Here is a 27,053-nt window from a genome sequence, read left to right as displayed (position 1 = left end):
GTTCAGAACTGAATGGGTTACAGCTGGAGGGGAAGAGGCAAACCCCCAGAGTGACACCAAACCTGGGTTTCCCAGTCCCCAGGCAGTGCAGCCACCAGGGTATGTCCAGAGCTGCTCTGGGGCAGTGAGGAAGTTCTGGCACAGAGAATTTTTTGCATTCCTGGTTTCCCAAGCCCTGGTTGGTGCCTGCTGGGGGCTGGCAGTGCCCCAGGAGGGATCTGGCCCTGCTCACTCGTGTTTCAGTATGCAGTGCCCGTGGTCAAGTACGACAGGAGGGGCTACAAGGCGAGGGCACGGCAGCTGCTGCTCACCCAGAGCTCGGCCATCGTGGTGGAGGAGTCCAAGATCAAGCAGCGCATCGACTACTCCAACCTGACAGGTGGGAATGGCACAGGGATGGGGCTGGGCACTCCCCTGACCCTGCTCCTCAGCTGCACTGTCACATATACCACTACAAACTCCCATTTATCTTTGTCCTGGACAAGAATGGGATGAGCTGATCCTGGCAAGAATTTTAGTGTCTTGAAATTGCATTTTTCTAAAATGAAGCTCCATAAAATGTCACCAAAATGACTCAATTCATCTCCCTCAACCCACCCTCAGTGATTTCCTAGGGTCTGGGAAATCCAGAATCCCTGCAGGGTCTGGCCATGGGGGAGTTGCACTATTGCAGCACAGCAGCTGCCAGAACCACTGCTGCAGCTTTTGGCCCTTGGAATATCTGACAGGGGCCCGATTCTTAGGAAGGGGGAACTGCTGAGCCTGCTGCAGTGTGGGCCCTGAAGCCTCTCCAGCCTCTCAGCTGTGCTGGGTGGGAGCAGTTGCTGCATTCCTGGAGAGGCTGTGAGCCCTCCCAGGCCAGGCAGTGCCAGTGACACTCCCACCTCTCCCCAGGCATCTCAGTCAGCAGCCTGAGCGACAACTTGTTTGTGCTGCACGTGCACTGCGAGGACAACAAGCAGAAGGTACTGGGGGCTCATCCCTCCCTCCTCCAGGGAGCACATCCACCTGGGAGGAGGGGGTGACAAGGTGACAGGGGTGTGACTTTATGCCAGCTCTTTCACTGGCATTTCCCTGCGCTCTCAGCTGGGGCGCAGCAGTGCTTGTTCATCCCCTCTGGTGATGTCCCTGTCCCTTACAGCAGGGGTTAGTTTTGGTGCAGTGACACCAAAGCCATGATCCTAAAGCATGGACTCTCCTCCCAGGGTGATGTTGTCCTGCAGAGCGACCACGTGATTGAGACACTGACAAAAGCAGCTATTCTGGCCAACAAAATCAACAACATCAACATCAACCAGGGCAGGTGAGTGACACCAGGGCCCTGCTTCTTCCTGTACCCCATCCAAATGTACCCAACCCACCTCAGCCAAGGCTCCAGAGCACATCTGTTGCAGCTCTGTCAGCACCCAGCTCCTGGAGAGTCCCACAGGCTCACCAGGGCTGTTCTCACTCTTTGCTCTTCACAGCATAAAGTTCACAGCGGGACAAGGCAAAGAAGGGATCATCGACTTCATCTCGGGATCAGAACTGCTCATAGCCAAAGCCAAGAACGGGCATCTAACAGTGGTGAGTGTGGGCTGGGGATCACTTACCCTGGACCCAAACCAGCATTCTGGCATGGGACACATGCCATGGGATGTTCCTGCTACCCCAGCCTTTCCCCTAGTTGGAGCTGGGCACAGGGCTCCTCCTCACACTCAGCAAGGGACTGTCCTCACTTTTTACTTCCACCGCCAAGATTCATTTTACTCCATAGCAAAACAAATTTTCAATACATTTAAAACCTCAAATAACATACTCACCCCTTCTCAGCTTGTTTGTGGTGATCCTGGCAGTCAGATCAGCCCCACAGCTGATTTATGCACTGTCAGACCCCAGCTTATTCAGAAATAAATCCAGAACAAATCCAGATTGCACTGACACCCCTTCCCGTTAGAATCAGAGCGTTGCCCATCCTCTGAACAGCCTCAGCATTTTGAGGAATTAAAACTTTTACAGCATTTTGAACACACTTTCAAACCTGTCCTTCTCCTGCAGGTCGCTCCTCGGTTGAATTCCCGATGATAAAAAATTCCCTGCTCCAGGACCTTTCCCTCCACGGAATTGGCTGAACATTGCTCCCAGCAAACCCCCCTTCCTCGCTTTGCTCTTTCTGTTACTACCAAAGACCTGCACTTTGAGAACAACCACAAAATACATCCTTGCTCTCTTGTCTTACTCTCAAAGTCCCAAACAAAGGCCTTCTCCTCCCCTCCTGACCCGACTGAACGTGGGGTCCAGCACAGCATCCCTGCAACCACAGCTCAGGACCTTCAGCTGGGCTTTGAGGGAGAGTTAAGCCCTGATGGAAATGACCAAAATTTGTGCTTGTCATCACCAAAAAAAAAGCACAATCAGAAATCAAGTAACTCTGCTGCTTTCTCAGCCAAATCACTGAAATGCCAAACTTTGTATTCAGAATGTTTTATGAAGAATTTTGCTCGAAGATGTTTTAATGCTTTGTGTTACAAATATAGTGAAGCCATATTGTGTAAATGAATAAAATCTGTAAATACTTTATAGCCAAGGATGAGATGCACTACGAGAGATAGAGTTGATGTGGAAACTTTTATGGTTTAGATTTGGAAATTCTGTTGGTTTTAGTTTATGGTTACAAGGTATAACCTGAAAAACCCATAATGTAACTTCACTGATCAGGAGCCAGAGACTTTATCTTTTTTTGAAGTCAGCTGTCCCATTTCTTGCTCTCTATTTTTATACCATAGGAATTTTTCATATCCACACAAACACAATGTAGTACAAACTGCAGAGGTTACCACTGCTCTGGGCTGGCCATGGGATGAACATGAGCTTTCCCCCCCCCTTTCTTTCTTTCCCTGTCTGGGAGTCCCCACTGCCCCTTCCCCACACAGCTCCGCAGGCTCAGAGCAGCACCTTCAGGAAAAACGGCTTTTCCTCTTCTTCCTAGCCATAACTGGAAGTCTGATTCCCACAGTATTTATACCAGTGCCTAAGTGCTGCCTGACCAGGGAGGGCTGGGCACTGCTGCTGCCCCCCACAGCTCCAGTGACACAGGGGCTGGGTGCTGGCTGCAGCACAGGTTCCTCCTCAGCACCTTCCTTTAACCCCAACAGCTGCAGGGTGCACGGCTCCATGGGGAATTGCTGCTGCATCCATAGCACAGCTCCACAGTCCAGCCCGTGCATCCTGCTCTACTTGCCTTAGACACCCAGCCCCTGCATCCTGCTGCAGCCACAGCCAGCCCTGAATGCCTCTCACCCACTGCTGCCTCTCTCACAGCCTCAGCTCTGTCTCCTGCTCTGGCTCCTGACACGATGCCATTGTCCAGCCCTGCTCTTGGCTGGAATGTGGGATACACTGCAGGTCATCCCCAGATGTGCTCAGTGTGTGCAGAGCACGCTGCAGATGTTGTGTATAACCTCTGCCAGACTACGCTGAATAAATTTTTACAAAAAAACAACCCCTGTGTCCTTGATGCAGCTTCCTTCCATGGTTTGGGGGGGTGGTGGGCTGACCCCAGCCCCAGCTCTGTGTCCATTCCAAGGAGCAAGTTATTCCCAGCAGAGCAGATACCCTGTGTCCCTTCTCTCCATCTGTGGCACTGCACTGGATGAGAAGTGCTGAACAGCAGGTGAGAGGAATTCACCAACCATTTCCCAGGGATTTATATAGGGAAAGACTGGATAAAAGGGCTGCTCCCAGCAGCACAACTCACGCTCAGACCAAATCTTCCTTAGCTCCTGTCTGAAGAACAAGGCTGCTCCTGCTGCTCTCTCCCCCTCCAACTGTTCCTAGTACAAGCAACAAAGGAAAGTTATTCTTCTAAAAGAAATTCATAGTGATGGTTGGCATTTTTAATTTAGGTTTGTTTTATTTAAGTTTAATGTTAATTCCATGCTGTGTTTCAGTAAGAACAATACAGATTCTGTATCTGTGGCTCCAGTCAGATATCCAGTAGTACAAATTAGCTTCAAGTTACACATACTGAACAAAAGAGGTTGAGCGAGCGAAGGGAGATGGGGAGAGGGGAGGGAGAAAAGAAAAAATATTGAACACGCATGCAGGCTTATCAATGCCACCTTCAACGCTAACCTGCTTGGAGGGAAAGTAAAGAACAGGCAAGAATGAGCAGCCACGGATTGTTGAACTGTTACCAGCACCATGATTTTCAGCAACATTTCAGCAGTTTGGAAACTTTTTGTTTTTATACAGTAAAACCACTACAATAAATGTCCCAAATGCAACCTCGCAACTTCAAGCTAAACACCCAATTAAGTTGAAACATTGGTATAAAATTCAGTTTAAACAGTTATAAAAAAAAGAAAGATGCCACCACATGAGCACTACCTGGCCAGGACCAATCTCTCCCTACACGGCCTTCAGGTGTCACATCCAGGGCTGATGGCAATGTCACCACAGCTGGCAGAGACAATACAGTAATGCTGAAAGAGCCTTTACGCAGTCCTGTTAGTGTCTTAAAGAACCTAAAAGCTGGCACCAGTAAAATCCACAGAAATTCACTCTTGCCTTTAAGAACTTTTAAACTGTGTAAAAAAAATAAAAATAAAGAAACCCAACAGGGCAGGAACCTAAATTCTGAGACCCAATGTAAAAGTCAGATTTGGTGGTTCTCAGAGTGACACTGAGGGTTTTTGTGGGGAAGGGGGAGGGTGGTCAGAGATGGGTTCTCTTGTTGGCCTTTGTGTCTCACTGGTTTTCATCTTCCACATCCTGCAACGCTTCTTTATTCTGTTCTTCACCTGTGGAAGTGGGAAGAAGGAAGGAAAATGTTACAATTTAAAACTGAGAGCTGCAGAACAGCTTTACAAGCACCTCGAGATTAATATTTTCATGCAATACACGCTCACTCTCCCACTCCACACTGCCGGCTCCAGAGTGAAGCGTTCCCATGGAAATGAAGCCTTGGAATCACCTGCACCCTCACACACAACTGCAGCCAGGCCATTAGAACATGTGAGGACAAACAAACCCAGCCCTGAAGACTGACACCACACAGGTGAGCAGTCCTGCTGAGCAAGGGCTGGAGAGCCCAGGCAGAAACCATGGCAAGAGCTGTGGATCAACATCCTTTGGCTCTGGAAATCCCTTCCCCAAACCCTCATCTCTCTTTTTCTGACCAAGCCCACTCAAGTCTCAACAGTAAAGTACTTCAGGCCATTTTACACAGTTACACTGACAGGAGGCAGTACCAAAGCTATGAAAAACACCCTACGGTGTGTCCAACCTGACAAGACACGCTGGGTTTAAGGTTATTAAAGAAAAGCATCTTGTGGAAATTAATGTCTCTGGTTCAACCAGGCTGTGCCATGCAGTGGAATGGGGCTGTCCTGCAGTTTGGTTACACTCCAGCTGCCCCAGGGAGCTCCATGCAACACCTTCTGCAGGGCTTCACCAAAATTCTGCTGCAACTGGGCAAGTTCCAGGTACCTCAGCTGGTACCACCATCACACATGCACAAGTCACTTAATTGGTAAGGAAGGCTGAAAAAATGTTTACAATTATCTGTAACCACATAAGATGGGACTCTCTTAGGGGCAATAAACACAAACCAGTAATTAAAAATGTAATTTGCAATAAAACCCTGGTAAATAAACCGGTAACTTCCAGCAATGTTTGCTCAGAGCATGTCCAGATTCAGGACTACCACCAGTACAAAAGGAAGTAGATTTTGGAAGAGGGGCCTAGGAACACAAGACATTCAACAACAATAAAGTTTATGGATAGAATTCAGTATCAGTTCATTTAAAAGAGGAAAGTGGAGGCTTTAACCCAAATTAGAAGATCTGAGCATGCTCTAACCAACACACTTGAGCAAATACTCCTCTACCAGGCCACTGTGAAGTACTTCCCATGCCCAAATATTCTTCTATCCATCCCAGTCTGCAGTTCAATTCCCAAACATGTGAGTTACTCTGGATCCTAGTCAAGCACATAATCCCTGGGAAGGGGACAGGTGCCACAGGAGTGGCAGCAGGGACACAAGCGTTTGTCAGCAGCAGGTGACAGAGGCAGGCACTGTTAGTGACAGGAAAACTGACACTGAAAACTCCAGTGAGCCATGACAAGAGACTTACAAAGTAGAGATTTTAGGAAATGAACAGTTGGACTTTCCTTTAGGAATCTATACAGCAGGAAAGAAGGGGAGAACAGGAATCATATGGAGATGACATTGCAAGTGTGGAAATAAACTCAACACTCATCTGGGCCACGGGAAAGCTACAGGGGTTGGGATGGGAGTGCAGCAGCTGGGTCATGCCTGCTTTACATCCCTACACAGCTGAAATGGAAACAGGGAAAAGCCCAATGCCAAAGAACGAGCCCTTTCCAAGCCTCTCCCACCCCCTGGAAACTGCCAATTGTGCCACTGCTGATTTACTGTTCAAAGGCTCTGCTCATTTGGGAACATGGAGCTCTGGAAGCATCAGCTGGAAATGCACTCATAGCAAAGTATGAGAAAACTTTACTTTGCACCTGTGTCTAAACATTCTACATAATTGCTTTTGTGGATCTGAAGAATTCCACCACGATTTTAAGCAGTCCTACAGTATTTTCAATTCTGTCATCATTATCTTTCTGGCACCAGTAACCAGGACAACCTGAACTACTTCAGGAAGAACAAAAATATCTCTTTTTCCATGCTGTGGAGCACGGAATTTAGATCTCTATTTCTTTTTCATAAATCTAAAGAGCCTGAAAATAATCCTGTGGAACTTCTGTAATATCCAAGATCCACGAGAGACAGCTGCTATGGACAAATCAGGAATTTTTGTAAGACACTGTACTATCCTACACTGATCCAACCTTTTTACTCCACTAAAATGGCTTCCACAGACTACCAGGGTATTTGGACCTGGTAAAAAAAGTAAAGGTTGTATCTAAATTGAGGGACTTTGAAATACATTTCTCTTCTCCAATGCCTACCCATGGCAAGGAAGGCATTCAACACCTGCCATGTTTGGAGAAAAATCTACAGATCCATCCAGGGTCCATCCTGCACCAGGACACAATCCTTAAAAAGGGAGCTGCAAGAGCCATAAACACTGGGATGTGGAATAAAGCAGGAGCCAAGACCCCACACATTTACAGCATTCCCAGTCTTAGGAGCCCAAAGAGCAGAGTGAGAAGCTATGGAGTAACAGCACTTCAAAACAAACCCATCACCCTACATAAAAACAGGAAATTGGGAAAAAGTTAAAAGATTCTGCATTTGCTTTCAAATGGACACACCACCAGTGAAGTACCCTCAGGAATGCTGAATGGCTACAAAGAAAAGCTTACCAAAAATCTGGGACACTCACATATTTATGTGAAATTCAGTAGTGTGGTTTCTCAAGTTCTGGGCATTTGTAGGTACCCAAAATAATCTTAACACAACTTATTTCTTCCCCTCCAAGTTAAAAGTAAAGAAGTCAGCTCTTTTCACTTGTCTTTCCAAGAGAGAAACCCTAAAATGAGTAATTTATACTAAGCATTGAATGTGAAAGTTTAAGTGTTGGGAAAGTCCATTCAGTGTGTCAAAACCACTTCAAAAATTTATGCTATCCTTTGCTAGTGAACACAAGCAATCCATGTCCCACCCTCTGGTACTACCAGGGTACACATTTGGCATTTGCTCTGGCAATGAGAATATGGAGTGACCTGGAATGAAGGAGAACCAACACATCTGCAGTATTTCCTCCTGCACTGGAGGAATGACAGCCAGAGATGAGCACAACAAGCAGAAAGAAAAAAAAGATTAAATAAATGATAACCTGACAGTCACTGCTTTTACAGTTATCACAGCTGCCACGTGGAGAGGGAAAAATAACCAAGTGTTGCTAATTCCACACCTCTTCCTTCAAGTGAGAATTCAAAAGACTCCAGTGTCACCCCTATCACCTGATCCAGGGTTAAGGTAGGACAGGAGGGTCATTATGAGGAGAGATAGAAGTAAACCATCAAAGCCTCTCCATTTCCATGCTCTGCTCCCTGGGTCAGGATGAGCTGCTCCAGCAGGACTCACTTACCATCACCCTGCATGTCTGAAGTCCATAGTGTCAGGTTATCACGTAACAACTGCATGATAAGTGTAGAGTCCTTATAGCTTTCTTCACTCAGTGTATCCAGTTCTGCAATAGCATCATCAAAAGCTGCTTTTGCCAACCTGCAAAGACACAACAAAGATTTAACAAATACTGCTGAACACAGAAGCACAAATTAACACCAGTCACTTTGTGCTTTAAGCATTTTAATCTGTATTGGTTTTATTAAACATTTCAACATCTTGATTAAGGGCTGCTAGAAACTTAAGAGTAACCTGCAGTGACAAAAGATAAATGGTATTTGCTTCAATCACTCTGTACAAGCTCACACGTCACAAAAATCAGTGTCAGCACCTCTTCCAGCTTGTGCAAGACCAGTTAAATCACCTCACACCTTGGGCAGTTTAAGGGTATGCACAGTTAACCTGGCAAGCTGCTGAACTGCCATCAGGTGATCAATTCAAGATGATCACCGTTGTGTCTCTCATACACCATTACTCCCACACAACCACGTGGCTCTGGACTCCAAAGAAAATGGTGATGCTGAAAATCTTCCCAGTGAACTGACATCAACCAGAGCAAACATCAGCAGGAAGAAAGCAGGAAAAGCAGTTACCTAAGGAGCAACAATTCTGGCTTGTCTGGTATTCACACAACAATGCTATATTCCCACTCTGCCAGTCTCCACCTACCTGCAGGCACGATCAGGAGAATTAAGAATTTCATAGTAGAATACAGAGAAGTTGAGCGCAAGTCCTAAGCGGATGGGATGTGTTGGTGGGAGTTCTGTCATTGCAATATCACTAGCAGCTTTGTAAGCCACCAAGCTGTTCTCTGCAGCCTCCTTCCTGTCATTTCCTGTGGCAAACTCAGCCAGATACCTATGGTAGTCCCCCTTCCTGAGAACAGAAACAGCAGGAAGTCAGTAATCCTCGTTTGCCCACCAGCCATTAAATTAACAGCTAAAATTAAAGTGAGTTTAGATATTCACATACTCTACTGCTCAGTTACTGTCTACACAACACAGCACCAGGAGCTGAGGGAATTATAAACCATCACTGTAGGATACACCTTCTTTTCTTCTCTTTACAAGTGTTCAGCTCATGCAAAATAAAAAAACCCAAGCAGGGATGTGATTTCTACAACAGCAACTCAATTAAAAGTGTTGTTTCTTACATCTAAGAGCTCCACAACAGTGTATTTTAAGTTCTCATTACAGCTACTTAATTCCTGTCTCTATTTCAGGCCTTTCCTCTTAGGAAGGTACTTACATTTTGTAATAGAAAACCTTGGACTCGCCAGTGTTAGCTGCTGGAATGAGGTGTTTGTCCAGTACATCCAGAATGTCACAACAGATTAACTTCAGTTCAGTCTCAACCTAGCAGAGAAAAATAAAAATACAACAAAAAATTAGAAGCAAGGGCAAGGTGAGCACTAAGGCTAAAAGCTTTCACAAGTACCAAACAGGTAACATCATGAAATTCCAAAGAGGGTTAAGACAGAAGAAAAATAAATAAAATGCAGCTGCTCCACAGGTGCATTAGCAAAACAGTTCTGCACATTTAGCTGGCACACACAAGAGGCAGGGACTGATGGATGATGAAATGTGGAACTGAACAGTGGAACTGTAAATTCCTCTGAAGACATCTTGCTAGACACATGTCTAGCAAGACATTAACTGTGTCTCAGGATGTAATTCCTTACTGCAAGGCTTGCACAACTCATTTCCTCCCATTTTTGATCCCAGAAGGCTGCCCTAAAAGTGGCAACAGCAAAGGGGACAATTTGAAGGTAATTAACACAAATCAGCTCAACTCCATTATACCCCAGAGTTAAATGGCACCCTCACAACAGGTTCTGGCAAGTCCTTGGAGGCAAAGCTCTGGAAATAGAACCTTAAGACAAAAATCATGGGAGTATCAGAACAGAATCAAGATGTGCCATACAAACAAAAGTCAGGTACAAGACAAAAACAAGCTCCAGAAGCAGGTGGAAAACACAAAGTGCAGTAACTCAGCAAAAAAAGCAGAAATTATCAACACTGACAGTGAAATCTGCGGCCAAAAATACTGTATATAAAGCCTTATTTAAAAACAGATACTGAATTTGAATAATCTAAACTGAAAACAGTTACATGAACCTTCATTTTCTCCAGTTCAAAACATAAAGCAAGGTCTATGAGGTCAGGGTTTACCACAGAGTTTCACACCTGCAAGCAAAGAAACTGAACACACCCAGAAAAGCTGAAAAAAACCCAAAAAACTAAACAAAACACCAAACCAGCTGAAAAAGCTCCTCCTCTGACATTGCCCAAACCAGATGGGCTCTGAGCCCCCTGGATCAGTCCAGTAGGAGTGGTTGGTTTCACAGGAACTTTCACAGCTACAGCTGAAGAGAACTCTGGCTCAAGTTAATTTAATTTAAAGGAGAGATTTCAAACAAATGCATTAACAAAACTACCAGGAACTGCAAGTCTTGGATCACAGGAGCAGCCTCACTCAGTCCATCATCCCTTCCTAGCCTCCCACCCAAGCATTTGCTTTCCTTCTTCCTTTAGGCATTTTCCTTGCCATGGAATCCTTTTATCACAACACAGTCCCCAAACTATCTGGGTTTGCAACCACAGCAGTTATACCCAAAAACTGTTCAAATTACAGATCCAAAATAAACAATAAACTGGCACATATACACACATATTGACTAGTAACAAATAACAGATTTGCAGAAGTTCCTTTAGGTAAATTAACTGTCAGCGAATTTCATGTATAAATGTCAGAATGCCCTGACATTCACAGGGAGAATAAGATGCTGTATTTAATTATATGACAAATGCTTAAGAAAGGTGCTGAAATATGGTCACTTGAGAAGAATCTAATTCATATATTCTTGGGCTACAAAAGCTATAAAACCTTTGGCCAGCAGTCAGTTCCTGCAAACTTCTTTCCTCTTGATCCTCTTTTTCAATGACTTCTTTTGCAGAGAGATCTTCAGCAAAACTGCAAAGAATTAAATCAGTTTCTAATCCTCTTTAGTTAAATAACCATACATGTACAAACTTCTATTTCATCTCAGACAGACCTTTTCCAGCTTTGCTTAAAGGATCAGTCACAGTTATCAGAGATCAGCTGCTGTCCAGGGCAATGGAAATGTCCTGAGCAAGCTTAGTTTAAAGATTTAATATAAATCAAGGTGATTAAGAGTAAAACAAATAAACAAAAAACCCACAACAAAACTAAAAGCTCTTGTACAAAAAGGATTTGTTCCAGAGTGGCTCAGTGAGCACTCTCTAAGAAGGGGGGCTGGAGCAGAGCCTGGCAGCTGCCCCAAAATCCAGCCCAGGTTGGAAGTCAGAGCACTGGAAACACACATTCCATGTGCCACATCTCCAGAGCAGGAAGGGGAAGGTCAATACCTGTGCTGTGGTGTGGGAATGGATCTGGTTTAGCTGCCAGGGAACTGCACTGTGTGCAGCCACACCCCACTGCAGCCTCTCAAGGATGAAGAGCACCAGCCTCAATGTGCTCTCATGACAGACGCAGCCAGATGAGAAATTATGGGGCTTTTGTGTATCCAAATGGCCACAGGAGCCAGGAGAGCAGCCTGTCTACAAAGGAAGCACCTAAGTGGCATTTTCCCTCATGGCTGTGGATGTGTTTGGCTCCACTCAGCTGACGTGGTTTGGGAAGAGGCACAGTCTGGTGTCTTATCTCTCACTACTGCCCAGTGCACACCTGAGACAAGGCCAGCCCAGCCCTGCCCTCCCAACACCACCATCCCTCGAGCTCTGCCCCAAGTCATGCTGGCCACCAGCTCAAAAATCTCCCAACGTGAGTCATGAGCCGAATTACAGTAAATACTGACATACACCAAACCCAACAAAGAATTCTTTCACAAAAACCACTACAGATTTCAATTCCTACTGCAGCAGCACTCTACAGCTGAGGAAGATCACAGCTGCTTCTGGTAGATGAGATGTGTCTTTTAGAGAGGCTGGGTCTCTCTAACTCCCCAGCACTTTAAACTTGGCCTTGCTGGCTCACAGACACGGTTCAGGGGTTGGGGGAAGGTTTGGTTGGTTCGGGATTTTTTCCCCTCTTCAGAGCCTTTCAAGTCTGAAAAAGGTTTCCCCAACACCCAACTCACTCTGGGAAATGCTACAATAGGCAGAATTTGTTGACAAGGGAATCACAGTGAGAATTCTGCTGGAAGCTGTTTCTTCAGGGAAGCACTGAGCACAACAGGGCAGGAGTGCCACTGTTCAGCAGTGACAGTGAGCAGCAGCATCCAAACCTGTGCCATGCTCCTCAGGCTCTTCCTGCTCCCAGGCCATCCTGCCAAACCCATTCACACACTCGGAGCAGATGCCAACCCATATTAAGTCTCCCAGCAGCTACCAACAGGATCTGGCTTTCAGCTAGAGATGATGCTCAGGAACCTCTTGTAGAACTCCCTGTGGAGCTGGGCAGACACAGCCACCCTTCCTCCAGTGTGGAACCAGTGACAGAGTGCAGTGCACTGCTCCTCCCCATGCAGCTGTAAGAGCTGCTCCCTCTGAGGATTTCACAGCTCAATACCCTGCTGGCATGACATTGACTTCACGTGGCCTCTCTTCAGACACCTCAAGTACAACAAGCGCTACAAACTTGTACTTCTTGCACCCCAGTCCATCCAGAATGGCACAAATCCTTTACAAAAAGAGATGCAGAATAAAGGCTATTTCTAGAGTCCTTTCAAAACCACGAGAAAAGTCTTTTCATCATTAAAGGATCTTTGGCAGAAGATGATAACCACCTACAAAACCCTGTGCAAAAGAATCTGGAAACACACAATGTAAAACAAATTTAATCACTGGATAGCTGTTGTCTTGTTTTCTATGTTCTTTTAGGAGATTGTAGATACCCATCAAGAAAAGGTTATTTGGGACTGTATGTAACTGGCAGAGTCTCATCCCATCAGCATGCCAGCATAAAATTAGAAACCCACAACTTTAACAATTCCATGGAGCAACAGAAACCCTGTGAGTCAACAGAAAGTAGTCCAGAGCCATTCCTGGGAGAAGATTTCCAAGCCAAGATCATTTCCATTGCTGGTATATGAATCAGTGCCAGGTGATATAAGACTCCACTGTTTCTCTGGAAGTGAAGATGTGAACCATGTGGAGGCACTTGTCCTCAGATAATGGAGATGAAGTCTCTGCAGAAATGTGTGGGATTTAAATAGTATGGGAGCATGCCTGCTCCATGCTAAACCATCATTTAGGGCAGAGGGAACACCAGCTCACTAAGAGCTGGAGGTTTCATTAGCCCTTACCATTGGAAGTCAGAGCTTGCTGCAAGTTCTCCATTTTAGGTAAAGCTGCACACACTGACTAAGTCAGCATGAAGTTATGTGGATCAATTTTTCCCTCTCTCTCCAGAGAGAGAAAACAGCAAGGCCCTGGGGGTTGCTACACACACAAGTTCCACAGATGGGATGACGAAGACATCCCCAGGAACAGGAGTGACAGAAGACAAGGAGTCAAGACGAGCACTGAAGAACATTCCTCATGGACATTTCAAGTGTTAATGTTTTGAATTCTCTAGGACAGAAAACTGGAATCACAGAAAGCGTCACTGTATGATCCAAATCAACTTTTATAGGAAGTGGAAGTCTAACAGCCAAACACCTCCTTTGACAGGATTAATAAAAAAAGAAGTTTCTTGGGGTCAGTGAGGTTGGAGGGGAAGGAATGAGGCCCCCTGAGCAGGTGGAGCCTCACACCTGAGTAAGCAGGGAAGTGCCAGTGCAGTTCAAATGCTTGGCAGAGCTGCTGATGCAGTGAGGGAAAAGCCCTCCCTCCCCTGAGCCTGCTGCCCTTCTGAGCGTTTACACAGCAACACCACAGCTCTCCCCTTCACCAAGAGATTTATTCTCCAGATAAGGAACAAGCTCCAGCCTTCCAAAGTTGCCACACCATTCCAGGTCAGCACAGTACAGGACCACCAGGGCAGTTTATGGCAAGGGGACCAGAACTAAGTGACATTTTGCTCTAAGATCAACTCCATCTTACCATTTGCCGATATTCCCGAATCATTTTTAATTTGTCTTCTCCACCTTTGTTTTCTTCTTTCTGTTCAATGCTGCTGATTATTCTCCAGGAAGCTCTCCTGGCTCCAATCACATTTTTATATGCAACAGAAAGCAGGTTTCTTTCTTCCACTGTCAACTCCACATCCATTCCAGCCACCTTCTTCATTGATTCAACCATTTCTAGGAGGAAAAGGTCATGCAATTATTCTCACACCTGAAGCATCTTTCAAATCACTCAGTACAAGCTATACATTAATGAGAACTTCAGAAATTAATTAGACTCCCTCCTCCTTTAATCCAACTACTCCTCACTTTTACCCTGGAGTGTTCCAAACAATCGATCAGCACATACACAAAGTAAGTATCTAATAATAATCTCGCATTTTACAAGGGTTCCAAAAATTAATAACAGTTATCAGCACAATCCTACAGGAGTGTGTGTTCTCCAGAGTGCTTTGGAAAGAGCAGAAAGCAGTGAGAAAAGATGAGCAAATGTGATCTGGATGTTGGCATAATCAGAATAAATTTGAGCAATTACAGGATGCTCCACCGATTTGTCAACTGGAATACAGTGTAATGTGCTAATTAACAAAAATATAAAATCCATATTTGAATACACGTAGAGATGTACAAGTACTGTTATTAGGAAAGTGAGTCAAAGCTGCAAGATGAACCTCCAAAAGAATAATTTGGTGCTTGAAGTGGTAATAAAGAAGTCATCCTGAGTGTACCCACAGCAACCGTATGTACCTATGCCAAGCAGCCATTAACACTAAAAAGTAGCACACAAAATACGAATATATATTTGTATTTTAAACCTGTTGAAAAGTATTTTTAAACCTGAGGTTAAAACAATCAATACCAAAACCAAAAGGAGCTTTCCTACATTCCAATGGAAGCAAAGAATGAATCACTTAAGGAAGGTTATGACCCTTTCATTACCTAACCACACTGGAATTGTTCAAGACACATTAGAAGAACAGTGTTATATACACAAATGAAGCTTAACTATAATTTTTTGCCCTCAGATGTCAAAATCACAACCTTAACAGGCATAAGCTACTGCAGCAATGCAGACTGTAGGCTCCCTGTCAGAACAGTGTTATCAGTCTCCAACAGGTCTCCATATGTGGAGGAGAAAATTTTATGGTGGCTCTATTTTTATCAGCAGATTTTGCTTCTCCAAATCACAGAATCTAACAAAAAAATCCACCAAGGATTTGATAAACTTGTTGAAAACACCATCCTGCAATTGCAAAATGGTGAGCTGCTTTTGCTGAAGAATCTGAGAGCTGCCCTAGAACATTCCATGTTCACACAATTAATATTAACATAAACATGATTAAGTAATGGATGACAGCTAAGTTACAGGCAATATAATATAGCTACAATTTGCTACTTAAATAAAGCAAGTACTGAGATTCATTTCCTGAAGGATGACCCTACCATCCCATTAATAAAAAAAAAAAAAATCTACTTAAAAGCTGTGAATTTTTTAAATTATGCAAGTTAAGCCATCTCATATTTTGAAGTTTATTAAACAACAGAGCTTTGCTCAAGATTAAGACGCCTGACAGTTCTTGTGGAAAAAAATGACAATCAGGAATTGAGACTTGCAGTCTCCATGACCTAGGAATCTTTGTCAAGCTCCAGCAAAAAATGCAGGTCTTGTTTTTAAGCCTAATATTTACTGCCTTCAGAGAAGCAACCCACAGGTTACAGAAGATGCTGCCTTTTTTTTTAAAGGGTTTCTATTATTGTGCTTTATCCACTGGGATTAAATACACAGCACTTCAGTCATACTCTTGGGTGTACACAACACTTTTATAGAAAATTTGCCTCTTAATGAAGACAACAGAAATCTATTCACACATGACACATGCATTATCACACATAACAATGATATACATGGAATAATTAGTCCAGAAGTGTGGCTAAGGAACATGTACAGCAAGAGTTCCCAAGATCTTCTGCCCTGTATCAGGAAACTGCAACAACTGGGGCAAAAAGGGCATGTTTTATCAACTGTTCTACAGGCTTCCTTCACTACTTCTTCCTTAGAAGCACATTTGCCTAGTGTGAAAATTTAAAATAAAAAACAATACACAAAACTTGCTGGTCCCTGTAAATGAGTAGCTGTTTACAGTGTACATGCAAACACATCATTACCAGTTTAATCAATTGCTTGGCTTCTGCAGGATTTTATCTATTACCAGTCTGAAGATCTACAAGCCCTTGAAAGAGAGGTTAAACCCAATTTAGCTGAGCAATAGCTGGTACAAAGCCAAACCCAAAACCCTGCCCTACAAGGAGCTCCTGTGTCAGTGTTTCAGTCCTGTGGCATCTCTTCAGTTTGTTGGCAAAGGAGAGCAGAGCCACGGCCACGGAAACAAGGGAGCCAAAGGAGAACAGACACCTGCTCACAATCAGTCCTTATCAGTAAACAGCCCTTATCACCCCAACATTTTTATGACCGAGTTGTTAGGAAGTTAAATAGACTCCCTGACAAGTGACAGCCACCGGGAACAGGATGCTGGGAGGTGGGGGAGCACCTCAGGTCCCTCCACTTGTTCTGAAGCACAGAACCCTCAGCTTCAGCACCCCTCACACTGGGTACACAACCTCCCAACACTGACAACAGGAACTGAAAGGTCTCCTCTACAAAATCTTGATCCTGTCACTAGGCAACCACACAACCAGAGATTAGCATCCCACCCATAAACAACTGTCCCACCCAAAGAGAAAACATTTATCAGTCTTTATCAATCTACCCACAAAGCTGTTGGATAAAAAGGTTTCTAGTTTAGTAAAGAGCCCAATTTTACTTACAAATACAAAAAGCTGGGCTGATATTTCAACAAGACAAAATATTATGCACATACCTGCATCTTCCATGGTAAAGCCATAATCCAGCCCTGAAAACCTAACCCTGATGAAAAATCTTAAGAACACAGGCAGTACAAAAGCAAGGGGACAACCTATCTTTATCTCCTCCAATAGAAAACAAAAATAAAGACACCTACACCAGCCAAAAGAGCAAATTATTTTTCATTTTAAATGCAGTTTTATCTGTCTGGAAGTTTCCACAAGGAGGTGGAAAGCTCAGTCAGAGACCATTCAAGACAAAATACAAGTCTGAGATTACATTTCATTAAGAAGGATTACTGCAGGAATGACAACTCATTGCATACAAAATCCAGAGATGCTTACAATGCATTATGGAAAAAGTAGTGTTATGCAGATGCAGAGCAACAGAATCTGTATGTAAGTGGTTAAGTTCCAGCCTCTCAGGTGATTGTGGCTTCACTTATTATGCTACTGTCAGATCATGCCACCACCAGAGCAGGAAATCCCAAAAATGTAAACTCTGGAGGGAGAGGGGAATATTGTGGAGAATGACATGCTCGTCCTAGATTTAGATCCTTCCCCAAGCACCTGCTGTTGGTTAAGAAACACCACAACACACAGACACTGTCTGATCAGGTTTACATATTCTTATGGAAAAGCTGAGACTCAAACAACTGCCTAAGATTGTACAAAACTGATGATGGCCAGGCCATTTTTTAGGTTCCTATTGTCTACAACTATGATTAAAATGCTGGCTCCCCATTGCAAACCCTGTTGAGTCACCTCCAGCCGCCAGGAGGGACACAGGCAAAGCCTGGAAAGCACAAAGGGCTGGGACAGAGGTGGCCATCTACAAAAGGTTTGTGGAACAGCAAGGTGCAAGGCTTGGGATTTAAAGTGAAAGACAAAAAATAAGCCTTACTCTAAGCTAAGAAGTCATGGGGAAGTTTACAATGATTGAGAAGCATCCTTAGGGGCCAAGCCACAGAACAAAGGGCACAGCTGACTCCCTCTTGACCAGAGATGAACACAAATCTAGATAACTGCTGCTTCTTAAACTCTAGAAATCCAAAAAATGCAAAGGAAACTACAATATGTCCAGGTAAGGAAATGGGTGATGCACAGTAAATTTAGTGGGAAGACTAAAAACCTTCCCAATATAGCACACAAAACAACAAACAGCAGACCCTACCAAAAGAATAGCCATTACCTGGCAGTTCAATCAAGATCTGAGTTTGTAATAGAAACCATGTGGCCTAAGCATAGGCTGATGCACTAAGGAAAACTTGGTAAGGGAAGTTTACAGTGTTTGTAACCTCTAGCTCAGTGCCGGAGTCTCACTAACCAGGATGCTACAGGGTCAGATTTTTTTTAAACAATACAAAGGATCTAACTCAACCTCACTTCAAGGGGGAAAAACTCCCCCTTGCCTCCACATATATGCATAAACTGTAAGAATTTCAATATTACCACAGGAAAAAACAAGAGCTAGAAAATCACTTAGTTGGGGGCCTCCCTTCCAAAAGAGGAACTACTTAAGAGAGAAAGCTTCTTAAAATAAGAACAGAAAAATAACTTGTTGAGCAAAGGTGCAATTGAGATGATGTAACAGTCATCATACTGAAACCAAAATGAAACTTAAGAGAACCCAAAAAGTAGAATTCTTATATACTATGTAATGAAGAACAGCAGAAGCACTGTCTTAATTCTCCATTTATTAGCAGCAGAACTTCACCAAACAGAAGCTGTGTTTTAAGTTTAATCTTTTCTACTGCCCTTATCTACGGGCAATAAATCAAACCAGGATCTTCAAGTTTCTAAGCTGCTGCCCAGTACCTACTTCAGCATTTCAGGAGCTAAAAGCTGCAAGTGAGCATCCTGTGAGCTGTGAGGAGGTTGGAAGACACAGCATTAAAAACAAGTCTTCCCTTGTGTCCACCACAGATCATCACACACCATAAACAGTAGACTCAGTACAAGTGCTAGCCTTGTATTTGTTCATTCTTGCAACGAACAAAAGATGATCAGAAACAAGTCAAAGGAACTTGAAGTACCTGACCCTGAACCCTCTCAGTCAGGGCTTTAATAGCAGCTAACACAAAGTTGGTTCACCCTGTTCATTTGAGAAGGGTTCCAGAAGACACTCAAGAGGACCTACAACACCATGAGCCTAACACTCACTAGGGGTCAAGTTAATAGGAATTATATTTTTAAAAACCCTAAAATAAACGGGTATATGCATGATCATTACAGTGTAGAGCATGGCCTTCCATTATGCCTCACAAATCTACTGGAATGCTTTGAACAAGTGAAGCACGTGGACAAGGAAGACATAATTGGAATAGTCTACCTGGATTTCCCAAAGGCATTTGACAAGGTCCCTCACCCAAGGTTCTTTAAGGAACTCAACTGCCATGGGAGAGGAAGGAAAGTCCTCACATGGATAAACACTTGGCTGAAAGACAGGAAACAGGGTACGAATATGAGACTCAAGTGCTGAGAACAGAGAAAGCCCACCAGTGGAATCAGAAGGGATATGTGCTGGGAAGCAGGCTAACACTTCTGAGTGAGCCACAGAAACAGAAGCTAATAAGTACTAACTTAGTAGCAGCAAACTCCTAGGAATGAACATGAGAAAGACTGAAGAAATAGGAGCCAGAGTGTTTTCTTCAATAAGAGATGAATGTAACTGTGCAGATTAATGCCACAGACTGCATTTCCCACAGCTACAGACCTCCACCTAGCATCAGTGGGCACCACCCTACTCACTACACTGATGAGCTCCAAATCCAACCAAGTAGAAGTTGAGCTTCTCTTTCCATCCATTAGAACTCCTCCAAACACACCATCTCACTGCCTGCATAACGTTTTTCTGTTCTCTTAGGGAATCCTGTATTTGGTATCAGAGATGGCTGAACCCATTCCTATTGATTCCCTCCTGTCAGCTCAACACCCCTCTGACCTCTCAACTGGCTCATTCAGGTCACCAGCTCAGACAACTACTCACTGGGAAAAATAATTAATCTTTCTTCTAATTTAAAAAACTGAACTGGTTCTAAGGGTCAGACCAGAATTCAAGCACAAATCAGAAGCACTCCTTATCACAATATAAGGAATTTTTACACAACAGAGCATAAAAGAACCTAACAGGTGGATTCCTAGTCAAGACAACCAACAGGCAGAGGAGGAAAAAAAAACACTGAATAATATCCAACATGCACAGTGGCTCGATGATGATTCTGTGGACAAAGCAGAGGGTTATACTGCTACTCCTCGTGTAAGGTTTGTAACAGCTGGTGCAGTCAAAATCCTTCCAAACCTGACAGCATGACTCTGCAATAAACAGTCCTGTACCTTTACACACTTGAAGAAACACAAGTTAGGGCCAAGTTACCTTAGCAACAGTGGGATTTTCTGATGATCAATTGTATGGTCTACCACAAGTCATTCTTGCAACAATATTTTTAAATCATTCCTCTAATCTCTTCAAGATGGGGACATTTACTTTTCTAAATCAAGAGTATTTCCCCACTATTTCTAACAAACATTTCAGTCTGAAAGCAAGCATATTAAGCCTGGGCCTGATCATAAATCTCCCCCCTTGACTGAGATCTGCTACTGAACAATCCTGTAATACTGGAAACCAGTTCAGCTTCTAGCTCCTTGCAGAGGACCTCACCATCCAATTGTAGAATTCTGTCTCCTTTGTCTGCTCCTGGTACCTCAGGAAATTCAAGAAGGCCATTACAGACAAAGGCCCTCTCTCACACAACTCCTCATAATTATAAGTCAATTTATGTCCCAGTATGTACAACTCCCACTTCAAAAAAATGTACAGTCTCACTCCTTTAGCCCTGTCTGCAGTTTAGCTCAGAGACAGCAGTCACACCCCACATCACTACACCAGTAAGACCCTTAACAGGCTAAGTGGTAACCATGAACAGGGAGAGGAACCCAAAAAACTGAAGTGTGCTTGACATCTGCTTGAAAGAGACCAATCCTCTGCAAACCAAAATATGCAAGCTGAACTCTAATTCATGACTTATTGATTCCTCATTAGGCTCTAAGCTGAAGATCTGTTACTAAGAGACAGATCTTACTAAAAAGGGTTCAAATCCTGAACTGAACCCACTGCTGTACATGTTCCTACCTTCCTGATAAAGACATTTCCCTGACAGACAATTTCTAAAGACAAAGAAGGCAGCTGTTAGCCTGCTGTGCTGGAGGCAGACGTGTCCTGGGTGGGCTGGGTGTTTTCCTTACCTGTACCTTGACCTATTCTCTGGTTCTGAGGGGGGAACCCCACCTATTCCACCTCACTCAGGTAATGTACTTGAAGACTTGCAGTATAAAGCAGCTGTTGGAAGTACCTGCTCACAGACTGCCTTGAGTCTTAGCACGTTTCTCACCTGAAACAAATATGTTCCCAGTTTCCACAAAGAGGAATTGGTTTCAGTATTCAGCAGCACTCCACAGTTCTCTACATCCTCTTGATATCAAGACCTCCACAATATCATTTACTCCAATTGTTTTCCAAGAAGGAGTCCATTTAGTTATAAATTACTCTACCAGTGAGGAATAGCAGTGAGTTAAGATTTCTCAACAAGCTTCCTGCACCACCAGGAAGCTTCCTGGCATTTTGTAATTTGCCATAACATGCCTAAGCAGATCTGTGACCATAGTCAGACACCCAAATCTCTTAATATATCTCTGGAGATCAGGGTTTAAGTGCTACTTACACTGCAAAAGTACCTAGAAAGTTGTCCTCTTAATCTGGGCCACCATCCTGAGGACAGTACAGACACTGGACTAGATTCCCAACCGTTCACAAATGCAGCTCCCAAGACTTCAGAAATTCCCTAAGTGGGTCAGGCAAGTAACACCAAAGAAGCCACAGTTGGATGCCCACCATAAGTGCTGCTATAAATGCCATGAGCCATACATAAATAGCAACCCACCACTCTTCCAATCTCCAGGAGAAAGATGGGACAGAAATTTACACTTACCCTAATGTTAAACACAAAAAAAATTGTCAAACTTGTCAAACTCATATTTTAATTACCCAAGGGACTTGTATTCCAATGTATCTGCAGCCAGTACTTACCATCACCCCATTTTATATGTGCCCATCAGTAACTCTGGCCTTGTAATTGTGCACCTCAAAGATCATACTGAGGAGCAAAATTAGGATTACCTTACCCTTTCCTCATATTGCTTCTCAAATCACTTTGTTCACAGAATTATTCAGCAGTCTCAGCTATGATCTTGGCAGAACTGCATTATTTCACATTAACAAGAACAAATTATGCCAATCATTTTTAATTGTTTCAGCTGAACAGGAACAGAAAATTAAATGATAAAACAGTATCTACGGTACATTTTCTTCCAGGCCATGGACACGAGGGAAGTGAAGATGCATTTAGAGCAGCTGGCAGAATTATGTTGACCCAACCTGATTTTTAAAACCTCTGGAAGTCCAAAACCCACAGCACTGATTTAAACAAGACAACTTCAAGTTGTAACAAGCATCATGCCCATTCAGAAACAATACAGCACAACAAGTCTTCCACATTTTGCTCTGGGCAGCTTGTTTAGCCAACATTCATGGTACTGGGAGAACCCAGGGAAACGCTGCACCAAGGCAATAATCCTTCCCAATCAATTTTTATCAGCTGACAGGAAGTTTGCATTGCAGATCTGTGCCACAGGGTAGAGTCCTATTACCTTCTAACAAAATGATTTACTGCTGACTTCAGAAAACCCCAGAAAGACAGTCATGCCTCAAGAGCTCCCAAGGATGATGATTCCTCCAGGATGTTTGGTTTCCACTCAAACCAAAGCCAACACTTTCAGTGGCACTGACTCATTCATACCAGGTGGAGAACCTTTCCTTCCCTCCTCAGCAGAAGTTGCACACATTCTGTGCAATATGCATGTGTCCCTCTGCACAAGGTAATTATGGTACCCCAATACTTGGTTTCTGGGAGGCATTTTCATTCTCCAAGTCTTTCAGTTATTGCAGAGACTGCCTGACTGCTTTCCTTTAGTGGTACTATGAATTCTAAACTATTTTCCCATCAGAGCTCTAAATGAATGGAGTTTTATTTAGGCCTTCTTTTTGTTTTAGTTTCTCTTTTTCTCTCCAAAACGTGTATTTTTCAGATGTTCTGCAATGGTGCCATCGGATGTTTTTTGCCATCAGATGTTTTTTAAGCACAACTCAGTAAAAATGTGTCATTTGTTGAGAACTTGGTCGTGTTGTCTACAAAAATTTTTGAACAGAAAGCATTTGGAGTGTCTTCTTACCTCTCTAAATGAGGTGTTACTGCATTCACACATTCTATATACATATATTTATTTCACTTCAAATGAGTAATCACAGCTCTCAGGGCAAAGTAACAGTCTCAGAAGAGTCGAGAAAATTAAAGGTCCTTTCTATTATATGCAGGGGAACCATGTTTAAAAAGAGAGGTTGCAAGACAGACATTTTTGGGGCAAGAGACACCACCCAGGGTTGCCAGTTCCTCCCCTCTACCACTTTTCCCCCAGATATTAAATCATCACGGATATTAAATGATCAGGGATAGCACACAAACTTAGAGGGGTGGGAAAAGGATAAAAAGAAAACGCTGGGTAAGTAAAACTACCTGTAATAATTTCTACCACATAATGAACGCGTTTTCTTTAGGCAGTGAATCATGTACTCGCTCCCTGCAGGGTGAGAACTCGCTCTCTCTGGGTTTGCCAGGGGCAGCAGGATCTCCAGCGGGGGTAGAGGCAAAAAAGAAGCGCAGCCCCGTCCCCGGGGACCCCCAGGAGCACGGCCGGAGAGGGGCCGAGCGCCGGGCTCCCCCTCCGGAGCGCTCGGCATGGGCGTTGTCTGCGGCGAGCCGCCCTCGCCCGGCGCCGCCCGGCCGGGGCAGCGCGGGGCCGGGGCCGGCCGGACCGCCGTGAGGGACAGCGGGGTCTCTTTGTGGAGCCCCCGAGGCGGGGGCGGCTCCCCTGCCCCCCCTCCAGGACTCGCCCTTCGCGGCCGCCATTTTATTCCCGGCTCCTGCCGCCACCGCCCCCCGCCCCGGGCCCCGCCCCGGCCCGAGACACCCCCTCGCCCGGGCCCCCCATCCCCGCTTCCAGCGGCCCCTCAGGGCGCTCCCCGTCGCCATTTTGTGTGCGCCCCCTCCTCCGCCCCTGCCCCCCTCCCCCGCCCAGCCGCCATTTTGTGGCCGCTCCCTCCCTCCCTCCCTCTCCCCTCGGCCGTGCACGGCCTCCGGAGCCAGCGCGCTCACCATCGTAGCGCTCAGCCTGCTCAGCCAACTTGGCCTGATAGACGAGGTCCTCCCGATCGTCCATGTCCTACGGGCGGGGCGGCGGCGGGGACTGCGCGGGGCGGATGGCAGCCGATGGGTCCGGGGGGCTCTGCAGCTACCAGCTCGCTGCTCTCCGGGCAAATATGGCGGCAGCGCCTCCTCCCGCTGCATCCGGGCACTCCCGCGGGCGCGCGCATGCGCCCCGCCGCCTCCCATGGCAACGGCGGCTCCCTGGCAACGGGCGGGGGGCGGGGTGAGGCGGCGTGAGGGGTGTGAGGGATAAAGGGAATGAGGCGGCGTGAGGGATGAAGGGGGTGAGGCGGTGTGAGGAGGGTGAGGGATAAATGGGGTGAGGCGGTGTGAGGGATAAAGCGGGATGAGACGGGATGAGTGATGAGGCGGTGTGAGGGGTGAGGCGGGATGAGGAGGGGTGAGGCGGTGTGAGGGGCGAGGCAGAGTGGATGAGGCGGTGTGAGGCGGGGTGGGTGAAGCGGTGTGAGGGGTGAGGCGGGTGAGGAATAACGCGGGGTGAAGGATGAGGCGGCCCGGCAATGGCGGGGATGGATCCGCCGTTCCCCCGCCGGCCCTGGCGGGGCCGTGACCGGGACATGGCGATGGGCAGCGGGCCCGGCCGCCGGTGGCGTTTCCCTCAGGGCGGCTCCATCTCTCCGCGTTTGTGCTGCCCTCAGACGCTGACAGCGCTGTTTGAGTTACCCTCTCTCGGAATCTGGGTACAAATCACCGCGTGTGCTGCACATGGAAGGGTGGATCTGTGACCGAAAGGCAGACGGACAGATACAGGTTTCTACAGCCTCTCCAGGGTATTTGCTCTAAGTATCACCTCCAGTGCATAGCACGAGGTAATTTCAGTTTCAAGAGGCTAGGAAATCTAGAAAGCAAATTTCACAAGTTCCTCACACAGTACTTCTGAAAAACAAAAGGAGCATTCACTTAAATAACTGAGATAATGCCTCAATTTCTGGAATTAGAATGGTTTTAGAAAAAGAAAAGGGATTATGCATGGCTGGCATGAACTTGATCTTCAAAGATCCCCATGCCTGCAAGTGTTCAAGTCCAGGCTGGATGGGGCTTGGAGCAACCTGGTCTCATGGCATGGCAGAAGAATTTGAATGAAATGAGCTTTAATGTCCCTTCCAACCCAAACCATTCCATGATTCTATGATTTGCTCAGGGTAGCTATGAATGAAGTCTTGTCTCTTTCCCCAGTGTCTCCTTGGAAGTGCAGACTACAGATGCTCTCCCATCATTTCACTGCTGGGAGAAGTGCACAGAGACCTCTGCAAGTTTTGACAGCAGAGACAGAGCTGCCCCTGGCACCTGCTGGACACAAAGTCAGGTATCCCCATTTATTGTATTGTGTGCACTGAAATGGGCTCCTGATGGGTGACTGAGGGCACACACCTTGAACACCATTCAAAGCACATTTTTTCAGTAGTTTATTGCTGGCCTGACTTATTTTTTTTCAGTTGATGAACAAGAGTTTTAGGGTCTGCAAGATCAGCATAACCTTATGTTTTTCTTACAAATAAATCTAAACATGTGACAGAATTATTTTTATATCACTTACTCAGAAAATAAATACTCTGTTTTCAATGGATACTTAGGCCCTCTTTTTCACAGATCAGGATCATCTAATCAGGATTTCTTAAAAACAAAGACATCATGGACTAAGGTGAAAATTAGGTGTCAAGTCCAGAAAAATATTTGCTTCTTTAGATTTATTCGAAGTAAGATTAGAAAATGCTGATTTTTCTGAAATTGGGAATCATTGTAAACCTTTACTTCTGAATTGCTGGTAAACACATGATATAAAGTTAGGTACTCAAAAGGTCACAGTACTGCACAGTCACTATCTCTGTGTAAATTTTTAATACTCACAAATCACTTCTGTACTCTATTGACCATAGAAGTCTATTTTTCAGCAGAAACTTGGGGAGCTGTGCACAATAAATTAGATTTGGATCAATTTAGGAATTTTTCTGTGTTCCTTGTGTTCAGCAGGCACTCAGGTTGCAGGGAGTTCAATAATATCAATAAATCAGGACACTTCAAGAAGATTTAATTGCCAGAAGTGAGATGCATTCTTAGTACCCTTGCTAAATAATAGCATATTGTCTAAATACTTTGAATTCTTTTGAATGCACTCGTTACAGATGGCATTCAGATATTTGGAAATTGGTCAGGGATTTGGCAAAGCATGAGGAATAAACAGCCTAATCCAAGGAAATAAAGCACAATTTGTTGATGCAATCCTTGCTTGCCCTTTGCCCCCTGAACTTTCACATTAATTCATTCAACTACTGCTGCAGCCAGACCCCAGTTCAAAGGAGAGGGAATGGAAAAGGAAAAGCAGTTTTCTGCATGAGCCCTGTGCTCCATCAGCTCAGGGGAGCACTGCAAACACCAGGGCAAGGTGAAGCAGGAGGGGATGGCTGGCAGGGCCCTGGGGAAGGGCAGGCACAGCCTCTTCCTTTTGGCTGCAGGGTGCTCTGAAATTCTCTCAGCTAATGCATTAAAAGGCACCTTTGCATTGCAGCCCTGCAGTGGTTGAGCACTGGAGCAAAGCTGGGGGCTTCCACCAATGAAGAGGTTTTTTTCCATCTGCAGCTGATAGAATAATCTTTACTGTGTGGAGACACATCAGAAATTCTTATCCTTGGGGCCTAAGGGCCATTGTCTCCTTGCAGTTTTTAAGGAATAGTGTGGCAAAAGTGGCTTTAATGCAATTGATGTTACAAACGTGCCC

The 27,053-nt window shown here is 44.9% G+C and overlaps 2 protein-coding genes across 5 annotated transcripts in view; one reads left to right on the top strand and one right to left on the bottom strand.

Moving 5' to 3' along the window:
- MYO1C (myosin IC) overlaps positions 1–3,481 on the top strand; it is a 50,582-nt gene extending 47,101 nt beyond the window's left edge. For all 4 annotated transcript variants that reach the window (XM_077787509.1, XM_077787506.1, XM_077787508.1 and 1 more), the window contains exons 28-32: positions 244–379; positions 895–965; positions 1,206–1,303; positions 1,467–1,566; positions 2,038–3,481. In XM_077787509.1, the coding sequence (XP_077643635.1) occupies positions 244–379; positions 895–965; positions 1,206–1,303; positions 1,467–1,566; positions 2,038–2,064 (432 nt within the window). In that variant the 3' untranslated portion in view covers positions 2,065–3,481. The remainder of the gene's footprint in view (positions 1–243; positions 380–894; positions 966–1,205; positions 1,304–1,466; positions 1,567–2,037) is intronic.
- A 385-nt stretch (positions 3,482–3,866) lies between these two features.
- Positions 3,867–24,461, bottom strand: YWHAE (tyrosine 3-monooxygenase/tryptophan 5-monooxygenase activation protein epsilon). Its single transcript, XM_021551005.2, has 6 exons — positions 24,266–24,461; positions 14,113–14,312; positions 9,335–9,441; positions 8,756–8,962; positions 8,049–8,185; positions 3,867–4,781 (listed from the first exon to the last, which is right to left on the bottom strand). Exons 1-6 carry the CDS (start codon positions 24,327–24,329, stop codon positions 4,729–4,731), a joined length of 768 nt encoding a protein of 255 aa, XP_021406680.1. The 5' UTR covers positions 24,330–24,461; the 3' UTR covers positions 3,867–4,728.
- Between the last annotated feature and the right edge of the window lie 2,592 nt (positions 24,462–27,053).

The sequence above is a fragment of the Lonchura striata genome, chromosome 20 (genome assembly GCF_046129695.1).
Source record: "Lonchura striata isolate bLonStr1 chromosome 20, bLonStr1.mat, whole genome shotgun sequence".
In the NCBI taxonomy this organism is placed as follows: Eukaryota; Metazoa; Chordata; class Aves; order Passeriformes; family Estrildidae; genus Lonchura; species Lonchura striata.
Note: the sequence above shows the minus strand (reverse complement) of the source record. Positions and strands in the feature narration are given on the sequence as shown.